Here is a 14,511-nt window from a genome sequence, read left to right on the forward strand (position 1 = left end):
TGAGGAATTTCCACACTGTTCTCCAAAGTGGCTGCACCAACTTGCATTCCCACCAACAGTGTAAGAGGGTTCCCCTTTCTCCACATCCTCTCCAACACACGTTGTTTCCTGTCTTGCTAATTTTGGCCATTCTAACTGGTGTCAGGTGGTATCTCAATGTGGTGATAAGTGATGATAGTGATGATAAGCATTTTTTCATGTGTCTGATAGCCATTTGTACATCTTCATTGGAGAAGTGTCTGTTCATATCTTCTGCCCATTTTTTGAAATGATTATCTGTTTTGTGTGAAAACACGATATCTTTAAATTGCTTGCTTGAATTTTACTAGAGTAATACTAGAATAAGTCTTGATGAGTGCTGTTTAAATTTTTTTTCTTATGTAATACTCTTCTGCTTTTTCTATTTTTTTTTTGAAAGATTTTATTTATTTGAGAGAGAGAGAGAGATTGAGCATGCACATGAAGTGGGGGAGGGGCGGGGGGTAGAATCTGAAGCAGGCTCCCTGCTGAACACAGAGCCTGACACAGGGCTCGATTCCATGACCCTGAAATCATGACCTGAGCCAAAACCAAGAGTGAGAGGCTCAGTCAACTGAGCCACCCAGGTGCCCCTGCTTTTTCTATTTCCTTTTGTAAATGAGTACAGGATTCCATGATGTTCTTAGATCACGGGAGCTGCTTCTATTGTGGTACTTGATCTATGAAATGGTGGATTTCTCAGAGGCAGAAATTGGGTCTCATTCAGCTCATCCTTCTATGTGCAGTGACTGTCCTCATGGGATAACTTTAGAAATGGTTTTCGGGTAATTAGGTTACTGTCAGATTTAGCCAGTTTCTAATTCAAAAACAAGCAAAACGACAATAGCCCTCAGAAGGTAATTATCAGATGACTTTAAAAAAAAAAAAAGATTTTATTTATTTATTTATTTATTTATTTGACAGACAGAGATCACAAGTAAGCAGAGAGCCAGGCAGAGAGAGAGAGAGGAGGAAGCAGGCTCCCTGCTGAGCAGAGAGACCAGGGCTCGATCCCAGGACCTTGAGATCATGACCTGAGCTGAAGGCAGAGGCCTTAACCCACTGAGCCACCCAGGTGCCTGATGACCTTTTAATCTAGTTACTAAATGCTCATTTTTCTATATTTTAGAGTTTTATATAATACCAGGAAAGATTCTCCTGTAATAAATGCTTACATACAGGCATCCAATACCAACTGTAGCCTTTAGGCCGTTTGTCCATGAGGCCCATTCTCAGTCCTCCCTTGGAAGGTGGGCAGAGTTAAACTATATAGACTCTAATGGAAACTTAGAACCAATCCAACCAACCAAACTTAGAACCCGATGAGGTGCAGAAAAGGAAACAGTTGCTGGGTGAGGATAAGATTGTAATTGGAGCCAGGTTAGAGAATGTGTGAAAAGTTCACAAAATTTAGTGTAGTTTCCATGTTCTTTAGGCACCAATGGGCAGGGAGAATGTGGGGGTACACTGCAGCTCCCAGAGTGAATAAGGGTAGTAGCTGAATTAGAAATGGGCAGAAAACCAGCTATTCCAGGAGAGAGCAGGCCTGGGCATGGAGAGGTCTGAGCCTTGCTCTTTTCCCGGCCAGCTTTGTGACTGTGTGCAAGTCACTGCCGCTTCTGGCCTCAGGATTTCTAGTCTCAAGAAGAAGGGAGCTGGCCTGCACGAGCCATCATGTCCTTAGTAGGTAAGACTCCAGCTTCTCAGTTCTGTGCATGTCACACCAGAAAGGAACACCCTTCCCTCTGATGCCAGGGGCACATCTGTATAAAGAAACAGGCTAAAGTTGAGCAAATAGCTGGGACATTGAAACAGCCAGGTTGGGATCATTCAATTTTCAGTCCAAATCCCATCTTTGCCTTGAGTATTGTGTCTCTAGTTTTCTTTTATAGTAGTGAACAAAGAGACAGAGTATCCACTGCCTTTTCCTTTGGTGCCAAGGATTTGTATCAAATAACAACCTTGATTATATGACCAAGGCTTTAAAAAAGATGAGACTACTTTTTATCCAAATTTTATGATTTAACACAAGTCTGTGAAATCCCCTTGACGCAGACCATCTTGAATTTATCTGATTTCTCTACTTCCTTAGTAAGTTTGTTAACAGGGCTAATGCTAGCTACTGTTGTAGAACATGTTGGATGTGAAGGAATTTTCCATGTGAAGGAATTTTCCACTTAAAGAATGTAGATTCCTGAGGTCTGAAACATTAGTGAATTTCCAGACAAGCTCAGGACATATGTTTCTTGGAAAGCATCTATCTGAACCCAGTTTTAGCAGCACAAAATGAGGAATACGCATCACATACAGGTTTGGCAGGAAAAAAATATAAACATAAAAATGGACTCTAAACTGAACAAGGGAAAACACCAATACATAGTGGGCATATGTTTGGCCAGTCTGTCCTACACTGAGGACAACTTAGGAGAAATAGTAGATACAGCAGAAAGAGCACTTAGTTTAGGCCAACATGTGTGACTCAATTCTTTGATTCTTTTCTCACTTGTAGAAAGGGAATGACAATATCTACTCTGTAAAGTTGTAGGGTTAATGCTAATATATGTAAAACATATGTCGGGCGCTTTTAAAAATGGGTATCTAATGTTATTTTTTTGTTAGGTTTTATAGACTAAAAAAAGCCGGTGTTGGGGCACCTGGGTGGCTCAGTGGTTTAAGCCTCTGCCTTCGGCTCAGGTCATGATCTCAGGGTCCTGGGATCGAGCCCCGCATCGGGCTCTCTGCTCAGTGGGGAGCCTGTTTCTCCCTCTCTCTCTACCTGCCTCTGCCTGCTTGTGACCTCTCTCTCTCTGTCAAATAAATAAATAAAATATGAAAAAAAAAAAAAAAAAAAAAAGCCGGTGTTAAGCTGGAAAGATTCTAAAACTAATGTACAATGTTCAATCAGTGCAATAATAATTTCTTAATGCTTTACTATGTACCACATGTCTGATGATAAAAAATAGACATAAAGGGGCTTACATTTCCATCTTGGAAAATATGCAATATCCATTGACAAAAAGACAAAAGAGAAGGGATTTCTTTTGGGATGGTCCAAAGTGAGATCTATGTAAGATTTTCTTGATACTTCTGGAACAGATTATTGGTGAGGGGCAAGGAATCTGTCATGAAGGAATCACTCCCTTATTTTGGTTCCATATCACTGTAGTTCGACACTGTCAAGGGAAGGTAGTAAATCTAATGACTTCTAAACTCCCAACATCTTTCAAGATCAATGATCTCTTGAACAATAATATCAATGACTGACTGAAGCACCTCAAGGCTTACAGGCTGCATGTGGAATGAGTCAAAGGAGGTGAGAAGGGGAAAAAGTACATGGTCCATGACAATTTTCTGGGTATTGTCAGTCCTAGAATGTTGAGGGGAGAATGCTGGCAAAGGACTTAAGCATAACCATGTCTACCCTGTGAAGAAGGAGGTGGGATATAGTTTTCTTGGTTGCTGACTTGACCATGAGGACATGGTTGCTTGTGACTTTGTTTTGCCTAAATAAAGGAAGTTTTACCACAATAGAATCATATCCCCCACAGACATGTTTAAGACCTAAACCTTGGTACCTGTGGATGTGCTCTTATTGGGAAATGGGGTCTTTGCAGATGTAATCAGGTTAAGATGAGGTCTACTGGATTAGTGTGGGCTCAAATCCAGTGATTGGTGTCCTTATAAGAAAGGGGAAGTGTGGACTCACACAGAAGACTAGGGAAGAACACCATATGGAGGCAGAGATTTGTGGTGCCTCTATAAACCAAGGAATGTCAACAGTTGCTGGAAACCACCAGAAGCTGAGAGAGAGGCAAGGAACAGATTCTCCTCGACAGCCCCCAGAATGAACCAATTTTGCCAACACCTTGATTTTGGACATCTGGTCTCCCAAACTGAGGGAGAATAAATTCTTATTTTTTAAGCCACCCAGTTTGTGGTAATTTGTTACAGCAGCTCTACGGAACTAAATCATATCACTAAATGAAAATAGACCTCTGTCTGTATCAATATCAATATGGACATCAATATCTATATACCAAGATGATGATGACCTTAGTTTTTGAGTTTTTAATAACACGTGGAATCATTGTATATGATTATATCTCATGTGTTTAAAATGAGAACTGTTTATTTATCTTCCTCTGACCATGATGTTTTCTCTGTTTTGTTTTGTGTTTGCTTTTAGACTGTCATCAATTTCAGGATGGACTCTCTCGTGGCAGCCAACACCAAATTTTGCTTTGATCTTTTCCAGGAGATAAGCAAAGATGATCCTCATAAAAACATCTTCTTCTCTCCTCTAAGCCTCTCAGCTGCCCTTGGCATGGTCCGCTTGGGGGCGAGAAGTGAGAGTGCACAGCAGATCGACCAGGTGTGGCTCCCGTATCTCTGGGTCCACCCTCAGAGTCAGAGTCCTTCTTTCGCAAGCCATGATGCTCATTGAGCCTGGGGCTTGGGGGGAGACTGCATTTGCCCTGGAATTTTCACTTACATCCCACCTTGCTTTCTTCAAGGCTCAGTGAAACCTCTGCCTCCTTTATGACACTTCTTCAGCCTCCCCAGGCTCATAACTTTTCTCAGTCACCTTCTCTGTCTCTGCGTGTCTGTCCGTTTGCCTGCATGTCTGTTCCTCTTCTGCTCTATAATTATCCATACTGATATCTCTAACAATATTTCAAATGTGTATGTGTTCTTTCATTCCATAAATAAGTATTTAGTAAGCACAAATTATGTATCCAGTGGAAAAGATCTTGGTGTCCTCCTTGACTTCTCTCTTTCTCACTTCACATCTAACTCCAACAGGCTTTTCTCTTGATATACAACCCGAACGTAGGTGCTTCCTGCTGCGTCCCTGAGTCTGACCCACCACTATCCTTTCTAACCTGGATGCAACTTCCTCATGGGAATCCTTACTTCTGCTGACAGTCTATTCTCAATCTGGCTGCCAGAAATATCCTTTAAAACATCAGTCAGAGCCTATTTCTCATCGTTTCAAAACCTGGACTTCCAAGTTAGCTAATGCTAGAAGCCCGAGTCCTTACAGTGGCCCATGAAGGTCTAGTATCTGACTTCCCATCAACCAGATGACTCCCTCTATCACCCCGTCCCCTCCCCACTCCTCCAAACACACTGGCCTCCAGGTTCCTTGGGTAAGCTTGCCCACTCCTGCCTTAGGGCCTTTGCTCCATCCCCTTTGCCTAATGGCTTTTCCCCCAGATAACTGATCTATAACTTACTTTCTCCTTCAGGACTTTGATCAGAGTTTACCTTCTCAACTAGTCCTTCTTTCACCTCTCAGTCTAATTCTGCATCCTGACTCCTCACCCCATAAAATGACTTCTTACCCTACCTACTTTTCCCTGACATGGCATTTTCCATCTTCCAACATAATGCATACAGTAAACTCATTACTATGTGCCTCCCTGGCTAGAATACAATCCTCCAGATGGCAAGAATCTTTGTCCTAAAACCATGCTTGGCTAATAGCAGCCTCTAATACAAATTTGTCGAATGAATGAATGAATGTGACAAGAACAACTTCCCAAATAATCTGCAGGCTCCTGAGGTTGGTCTTATAACTTCCCTGGATCTCACACACAGCACAGAGGTTATGCGGGCACCTGTCTGTTGTCCCTAATATGGAGGAGTTCAATTCTTGGATTAAGGTAGAATGCGTTTGGAGTTATTCTGCTTTATTCATTTACTTCTATTAATAGTATCCCATTAGGACAACCTAGCTTTAGACTGTCATTTGCATTCTCCCCATCAGGTGTCAGAGGTTCTTTCTCCAAGCACTTGGGTTTCACTGGCCCAGCAAAATGGTCCCGAGCAACACAAGATGTGCCTCTGTCTCCTACCTTTCCTGCAATGCTCTGGGTGACTTGTCTTTCGCTGTCCTCACTTGCTTGATTGACTGAAAGGTCTAGATCAGTGCTAACACAAATATAAATCAAACCCCACATGTGATTTAAAAACATTTAGCAGCCATAAGAAAGTAAAAAGAAATTGGTGAGACTCATTTTAATAGTATATTTTATTTAACCCAATATACCCAAAATATCATATCCACATGTAATCAAGAAAGCAATTTAAATGAGATATTTTACATTCTTTTTTCATATCAAGTCTCCAAAAATCCAATGAGTATTTTACACTAACAGTCTGACCAGCTCCACAGCCACGTGTGTCTCGTGGAGACCTGGACGTGCTTTTAGTTTGGTTACATTCATTCTTAAGTGCAGACCCCCGGGGTAGCATGCCATTTACTTCCCTTCCATTCCACCTCACAACCAAGTCAAAAGGATCATCCACTACGCTTTGCACTGTTGTTGCGGGGTTGACTCTGGAGTCATTGTCCCTGTCACACTATAAAAAGGTTCTGAAGCTGTTCAGACTTCCTGGCTCGTATCATCTGAGAAACCCCATCATTGTCCTCACGCAGGTACTACACTTCAATGAATTTTCCCAGAACGATAGAAAAGAACCCGATCCCTGTCTGAAAAGCAAAAAACAGGAAGTGCAGGCTGACAGCTCTCTGGAGGCGCAGAAAGAAACAAGGGAGCCTCCGACCCTGCAGGTGAGCCATCCTGAACTCCTGCCCCTCTTCTTGTGAATTGCTCATTCTGGTTATGCTGTATTTGGCAATGGTTACTCATCCCCAGACATTAGGTCCTGGCTGTCATTAGCAGCAACAACAGTCGGAAGAATGCTGTACGACCTCCAATTCTTTTCTGATTATGTATCTTATATGTCGTTGGCTGTAAGCTAGTTTCCTAAAGAGTAGGATCTGGTATCTTCCACTCATGATAAAGGCAGTTAGAGGAAAGCCCCAGAACTCACTTACTTTTCCAGGTCACAGGTCCCCAGGACAGAGCATGGTTGAGGACAAAGGGCAGTAAGGGATAGGAATCAGCCATGGGAGTCCACTCTCTTTCTCTACCTCTCCTTATCTATTTCATGGGAAATATACATTTATTGGTTGTCTCATACCAGGAGTGGGGAAGATATTCTCCAGGTTAGGCATCCCTGTACCTTAGAAAGTTTAAGAGGAGGATAGAGAGAAGATTGTGTTTTTATTCTATCTTTTTGAATGTAGAGAAAACGAGGTGCACTGAACTAAAAAACAGTGTACACTGCTGAGTCCCCAGATGTACTGTTCCTGGAGGACCTTGATACCTAGTGGGAACCATGATCTTCCCCTGGAACCCCTACCTGCCCTCCATTCCTCTCTTCTTCTCAGCTTGCTCCCCCTCATGGTAACAACATGAAATGACAACGTGCTCTGGTGGCCTTTTGCTCTCCTGATCAGATCCCATCTTCTTTCTTCTTTTGTCAGGCTGAGTCTTCCAATGATGAGAGTGGACTGCTCAGTTGCTACTTCGGGAAGCTTCTCTCCAAGATAGACAGGATCCGAATTGATTACACCCTAAGTATTGCCAATAGGCTTTACGGAGAGCAGGAATTCCAGATCTGTCCGGTGAGTTCGGCATGGCTGGTGATTAAAACTGTCATATGGCTGACGTTGTAAAAATCAGTGAGTAGCTGGATTACTCACTTGGCACCTGGACCGCAATCCTGTCTGAAAAGAGGATGGACTGTGGACTGGGGGTTCCCCGGAGCCCACCTCTTTCTCTCCCACACTGTTGGTTGCCCTGGTTCTGCCAGTTTTCAACTTGAGCAGTTTAGAAGTCTTGTGGGTGAAAGGGGGTCGTGCGACCCTAATGACTTTGGAGCACACGTGGGTTTGGTAATGACTTTCTCTATTGGGACCGTCTTTCCCAGTAAAGGTACCTGGTAGATGCACTTGGTAGTTCTTCTTCCTATCCCTCCCCTTCCCCCAGCACATCTTTAAAATCCCCTTTCATGCCACCGTGAGGCCACCCCCAATAGAATTGTACTCAGCAGCACCACGGTATAGCAGAAGGAGACTGCGTTTGGAGCCAAAAGGTGCCCGGCTCGTCCCTGTGGCTAAGCAGCGTGTACCTACAGCAAGACCCATCAGGTTCCTCTCTCACCGCTGCAAGGAGCCACATACTTAGTAATGGGCATGAGGGGTGTGGGCATAGGCAAATGTGTGATGCAGGTGGTTAGGCTGGTCTAGTGAGGGGGCGGGCTTAGCCTCCTTTGGCCAAAAGAAGTATGTTCTCTTAACAATGAGAATGAGCTTTTAGATGTTGTCGTTTTTTTTTTGAACTGGCTTTATGGAGGTATAAATTCACATATCATACAATTCACCTATTAAAAGTGTACATGCCAGTCATTTGGGTATATTACCCTGTAACTGTGGTAACATATAATGTAAAAATGGCTATTTTAACCAGTTTTAAGTAAACAGTTGGTTAGCCTTGATCACATTCACAATGTTGAGCAAACATCACCCGATTTCCAAAACATTTTCATCGCTCCGGAAACTCTGTAACTATTAAGTAGGGCTTAATTCATAAACATAGAGGCATTTTGCAGCTAAATCTCTCAAGTAACTTCATACCGATGTTATAGGGTCTCCACAAACGGGACGTTCAAGGAAAAGGGTATCTGGTAGGAACGGCTTGTGCCCTTGTAACTGTGGACTGCTTCATGAATAGACATTCTTTTTTCTTTTTTAAAAGATTTTATTATTGGGGCACCTGGGTGGCTCAGTGGGTTAAAGCCTCTGCCTTTGGCTCAGGTCATGATCCCAGGGTCCTGTGAGCCCCGCATCGGGCTCTCTGCTTCACAGGGAGCCTGCTTCCTCCTCTCTCTCTGCTTCTCTGCCTAGTTGTGATTTCTCTCTGTCAAATAAATAAAATATTTTAAAAAAGATTTTATTATTTATTTTTAGAGAGAAAGAGAGAGAGTGCGTGCAGGGGGAGGTACAGGAGAAGGAGAGGGAGGGGAAAGAATCTCAATTAGACTTTGCACTGAGCACAGAGACCGGCGTGGAACTCCAGCTGAAACCAAGAATCAAAGGCTTAGCCAACTGAGCCACCCAGACATCCCATGAACAAGCATTCTATATCCTGAATTGTCACCACAATGAATGAAAGTCCTGTGGCTAATTAAGAGTGGGGGATAGATAGAGACCACGTGTGCCCTGTTTATTTATTTTTTTTAAAAGATTTTATTTATTTATTTGACAGAGAGAGATCACAGGTAGATAGAGAGGCAGGCAGAGAGAGAGAAAGGGAAGCAGGCTCCCTGCTGAGCAGAGAGCCCGATGCGGGACTCGATCCCAGGACCTGAGATCATGACCTGAGCCGAAGGCAGCGGCTTAACCCACTGAGCCACCCAGGCGCCCCTGTGTGTCCTGTTTAAAAGACCATCTCTCTCATTAGGCTTTTCCTGACTGCCTCACACCTATTAGCATGGTTATCTGACTTCACTGTATTATTTCTCTTTATTCCAATTTGACAGGAATACTTAGATGGTGTGATTCAGTTTTACCACACGACCATTGAAAGTGTTGATTTCCGGAAGGACTCTGAGAAGTCCAGACAACAGATTAACTTTTGGGTTGAATCTCAGTCCCAAGGTAAGAAAAACCAAACACACTGTAGCTGGTCTTCTTTTCCATTTAAAAGGAGAAAAGTCAGCCCGGTGTCATGACCAGGTGCTCACATGCATGAGCCGTGTTCAAAGCCCGTTTTGCAGGTGCAAACAGTTACATGCTTAGATGCTGTGTTTCTCCTTTGCTCCCTCATAAGAGGGGAAATCCGTTCAGCCAAGCACATGCCAGTGGGATGTTAACTATTTCCAAGTTTTTTAAGATTTCATTTATTTATTTGCCAGAGAGAGAGAGAGAGCACAAGCAGGGGAGTGGCAGGCAGAGGGAGAAGCGGGCTCCTCTCTGAACGAGGAGTCCAATGCAGGACTCAATCCCAGGGCCCTGGGATCACGATGTGGGCCGAGGGCAGATGTTTAACTGACTGAGCCACCCACGTGTCCCTGCTGTTTCTATTTTTTAAAAAAGTGTCAGTAGAAACGTTGCAAAGAGAATCTAGTTATTCAGAAGGAAACGGAAATAATTAAATCCAATTTTTATCAACTTTTCACTAGGTACATAGGTGTTTTTGGATGAAGGCTTTAGAGATAGTGATGAGTAGTGAAATTTAGAATTCAATATAAAATGGAATCATTTTTTAATATGAAACTCCCCTGTCTGGCCTTGTCCTGGGAGAGGCACCCAAATTCCAAAATTATTTCCCCTAACTTGGTCCATATGCTGCAAAAATGCCCATTTCTTCAAGGTTCCACTCAGTTGCCAAGAAGAAAGCATGTTCACTAAAAAAAAATTATACTAAGGAGCTAGCTAACTCTCCGGCAGTATTTTAAGTGTAGGTGATGTCAACATAGTCTTTTATTATGGAGTTTAAGGGGAAGTCTTGCTGTAGAAAGCTCTACTTATCTTTAAGGACTAGGCCTGTATTCAGATAACCAATGGTTTGGTATTTTGCGGTGGAAAAGAATGCATACCGCAAATGGATGATTGCCCGACTGCGTGGGATTTTCCAGTCTGACTCAGGGCTGTGTTACGGTGGAAGGAGCCTCAGAGCTGGACCAAGAGCGGGAAGGTCCCAGGACTGATCTCAGCCAGCCTTGCTGATTTTTGGCTGTGTGGCCTTACCTCTCACTAGCTGTGGTGTAGTCCTCTCCAAGAAGGGAAAACAATACCTACTTCTCCTCGCTGACATGCGATGGCCCGAGAGGGGACGTGTGAAATCCCCTACCGACCTGGCCTAGCATATTTATATGCATTTTTGTTCCTATGTAAGCATATACCGTTTGCTGTGATGAGCACTCGAGATAGGAAGTCCACACAATAGTCCTGTTTCTCAAGGAGGTTATAATATAATCACTTGGCAGGGTCTACTTTGAAAGGTAAATCATGGAGGTGAGGAGGGTAACTTCGTGATGGGTTTTAAAGAGGGCACATGATGTGATGAGCACTGGGTGTTTTTCAGAACTAATGAATCATTGAACACCACATCAAAAACTAATGATGTACTATATGCTGGCTAACTGAACTTAATTAAAAAAAAGTAAATCATGGCATAGGATGTCTCATGGCAATTTCCAACCACAGTGACTCAGGGAATGGAATGAAATTCCCTCAGTTTTAGGGCTTTCGAATGGCTCCTTCTTGGGGTTGAGAGGCAGTGTGTCTCCCCCACGATACACCCCCTCACCTCCACTGCATCCAGGACTGTACTGTGAGTGGCATCATTTTCTTAGGTTAGTTCTTGAATCAGACATGCCCTAGCCTTGGGGATGGGAAGCAGCCTTCAGGAAAATCTGTCTACATGAGTACTTCTGGTACAATTCACATTCAGGATATTCTCTGAACCTTTTTTAAGGTAAGATCAAGGAACTCTTCAACAAGGATGCAATTGACAGTGCGACGGTGCTGGTGTTGGTGAATGCTGTTTACTTCAAAGCCAAATGGGAAAAATATTTTGACCCTAAAAACACAGTTGATGCCCCTTTCTCTCTAAATGAGGTATGATATTATAGCACGTTTTCTAGAGTATGTATACTCAACTCTAAAACTTAGGTCTCTAGGTTACAGCATACAATATAATAAGAACATTTTGTTATTAGAAAAATCAGTATCAGAAGTTCGTTGACCATCTTGGTGCCAAGCACCACCCTGAGCATTTTCCATTCACTATTTCACTTGTTCCCTAAAATATCATTACGGAAATGGGTGTTATTATTCCCATTTAGGAGTTGAGGGGAAAGAATGCAAAGGTTAGGTTACATGGATAAATTCATGCATTAGCATTCACATCTGTGAGTATTTATCTCAAAAACCCATGTTCTAAGCCACCGGACTGTAGAATGGAGAAAAGGGAAGGTCAGGATCCCAGCCCACCACCTGTCAGCTGTGTTCCTCTCGCAAGCACTGTGCATCTCATCTGTCGATTGATGACCTCTCTTAAACACGAGGTGTCTGGGGTGGTGGCCTTTCATCTGATGGAAACCTATGGAAGAAGTACTGTGATTCAATGTGTAGATAATTATCATTTAACCAGTGAAGGCAAGGGGTCAGGAGATCAGGTGAGGCCAATAGACTGGGTGGTGCAGACACGGAAGGTACGAAGCTGGTGGGGATATATCCCTTGGCTAGGCTGCAGGGAGAGCCTGGATAGATAGTTTACCAACGAGTTGCCTTGGGAGCTGAAGAACCTATGAAAACCAAGGGAAAATAAGGTGTTGGCAAGGATGGGCTGGCTGATCAGTGGGTAGAGGGCTCATGGGTTGGGTCACTGGTGTGGCTCAGAGCTTCTGAAGATGCTTCTTATCTTGGTGGAGCCCCGTTTTCAGGAGAGATGAAGGCCACGGGGGTGCGTGAGCTTCCCGTGACTGTCCCATGACTTTCTATCTTGTCCACTGCAGAATGAAAAGAGGACTGTGAAGATGATGAACCAAAAGGGCCTGTTTCGAATCGGCTTCATAGAGGAATTGAAGGCACAGATCCTTGAAATGAGGTATACCAAGGGAGCGCTCAGCATGTTTGTCCTGCTGCCTTCTTGCTCTGCAGATAACGTGAAGGGCCTGGAAGAGGTAAGTCTTCACTTCCCTGTCTTTACAAAATACTTCACTGTTAGTCTTTGGAGAGCAGCCCTATTAATCATCTACCTGCCTGAGGAAGGATGGCACCTCAGCTATTGGAGATATCAGAGAATATGTAAGAATCTGAATTCAGTGAGAGAGTTCTTCTTTATTGGTTTAGAAAAGGACGAATGCCAAAAGTGCTGGATAGGGCTTTCCTCTCCCATCTCACAGCTCTCTGCGGTGGTTCTCCAGACTGAGGGATCTGGACATGGAGTGATGTGAGACTTGCTGCAAATGCTCATAATGCTCAATAGCCTGACTTCTGGCCTCTTGATTGGACTCTTCTGCTATGGCTCATGGAATGGAGCTGTTAGCTGAACTCTGTTTTTGGGTGCAAGTGCCTTGCCAGAGTGGAGATCTGGCGCTGGGATAAACTGTGAGCTGGGGATCAGTGAAGGCTGGGAAGCCTCGGCACTGTGCTGTTCTGTGCAGAGAAGAGATGGAGACAGAGGGAGAGAGAAATACCCATATAGCGATCACAACAATAGACACGATTCAAAATGTATCGTGTGCCGGCACTATGTTAATTACTCTACATACATCATTTTGTTTAATCCCGCAAGAGCCTAATGGTATTATCTCCGTTTTATAGAAGAGGTGATTGAACCTCGGAATGGTAAGACGTGGCCAAACTCACTCAACTTGGTCAATGGAGCTTTGCTGGGCTTTGACACGCAGACACCAGTCTGTCAGACACCAGAGGATACCAGAATTCAAATTGTCCTGTGACTTCTAAAGACTCAAGAGAATTGCTTGGAGGGATTTAAGTGAGATCAGAGTAGGTTGAGGCTTAGGGAAGGACCTTGAAGATTGTTACTGGGTGTTGAAATATACTCAAGCCTTTTGAAGTAATTGGGGCATCCTTTGCTGGTTCATAATATGACCTTAAACATTATTTCCTTCCTTTTGTAGCTTGAAAGGAACATCACTCATGAAAAAATAGTGACCTGGAGCAGCTCAGAGAATATGTCAGAAGAAACAGTAGACGTCTCCTTCCCGCAGTTCACCCTGGAAGACAGCTATGATCTCAATTCTATTCTACAGGACATGGGCATCACGGATATCTTTGAGGAGGGGAAGGCTGATCTTACTGGAATCTCTCCAAGTCCCAATTTGTACCTTTCAAAAGTTTTCCATAAAACTTTTGTGGAGGTGAATGAAAATGGCACCCAGGCAGTTGCTGTCAGTGGCGCTGTTGGCACGGGAAGGTCCATACCTTCCTGGGTGACGTTTACTGCCGATCACCCTTTTCTCTTTTTCATCAGACACAACAAAACCCAAACTATTCTGTTCTATGGCAGGGTCTGCTCTCCCTGAAAGGAGCACACTGTCTAGTACCTGGGAGCTGGAAGAAAGTGGCAGAATGGTCTCCTGCTGGCATAACATGGGAATTTGCGTTCTTGCTGATATCTAAAGCTGACCGAATTCTGTCACAGCTCCATGCCCCCTTCCTCCTGCCACTGGCCTGAACTTGTCCTGATCCTTCTCTCACCCTGTAGCTGACTTTCATCTACGTCCATTAGTATCAAAGTCTCTGGCTCCCTCCTTAACCTTTCACCACACTAAGCTTTCAAGCATATAATTCACCTTCTGTGACCTTGAAGGTCAGTGTAATGGAATGTGTAATGTACTGACTTTAAGTTCCCTACCTCCATATAAAGGAATCCTTGAAGTTCAAGTCATTAGACCACTTCTAGGGGAGGATAAATTCAGAAACCACTTTGACATGGGAAACAGGAGGAAATGTTTAAATGGAATGTGTTTTGGAAACTCAGTTCTATTTCTATGGTAATTAAAACCAGGGGTCACTGCTGGCCAAGATGCCCTGCCTCTTCCTCTCCCATCTTCTTCTACTGCATGGAAGATGCCCTGTAAGATGCTTCTCACCTGAGGGAAAAT

At 43.6% G+C, this 14,511-nt stretch overlaps 1 protein-coding gene across 2 annotated transcripts; it reads left to right on the top strand.

The window, feature by feature from the left end:
- Positions 1-4,222: 4,222 nt before the first annotated feature.
- SERPINB12 (serpin family B member 12) lies at positions 4,223-13,929 on the top strand. 2 transcript variants are annotated; one of them, XM_046024102.1, is made up of 7 exons: positions 4,223-4,390; positions 6,461-6,595; positions 7,355-7,495; positions 9,412-9,529; positions 11,352-11,494; positions 12,394-12,561; positions 13,525-13,929. In XM_046024102.1, the coding sequence occupies exons 1-7, from the start codon at positions 4,223-4,225 to the stop codon at positions 13,927-13,929; spliced, it is 1,278 nt and encodes a 425-aa protein (XP_045880058.1). The 2 variants fall into 2 exon arrangements, with proteins under 2 accessions (XP_045880058.1, XP_045880059.1); XM_046024103.1 differs by having other exon boundaries at positions 6,461-6,535.
- Positions 13,930-14,511: the final 582 nt, after the last annotated feature.

This window comes from Meles meles, chromosome 12 (genome assembly GCF_922984935.1).
Source record: "Meles meles chromosome 12, mMelMel3.1 paternal haplotype, whole genome shotgun sequence".
NCBI lineage: Eukaryota > Metazoa > Chordata > Mammalia > Carnivora > Mustelidae > Meles > Meles meles.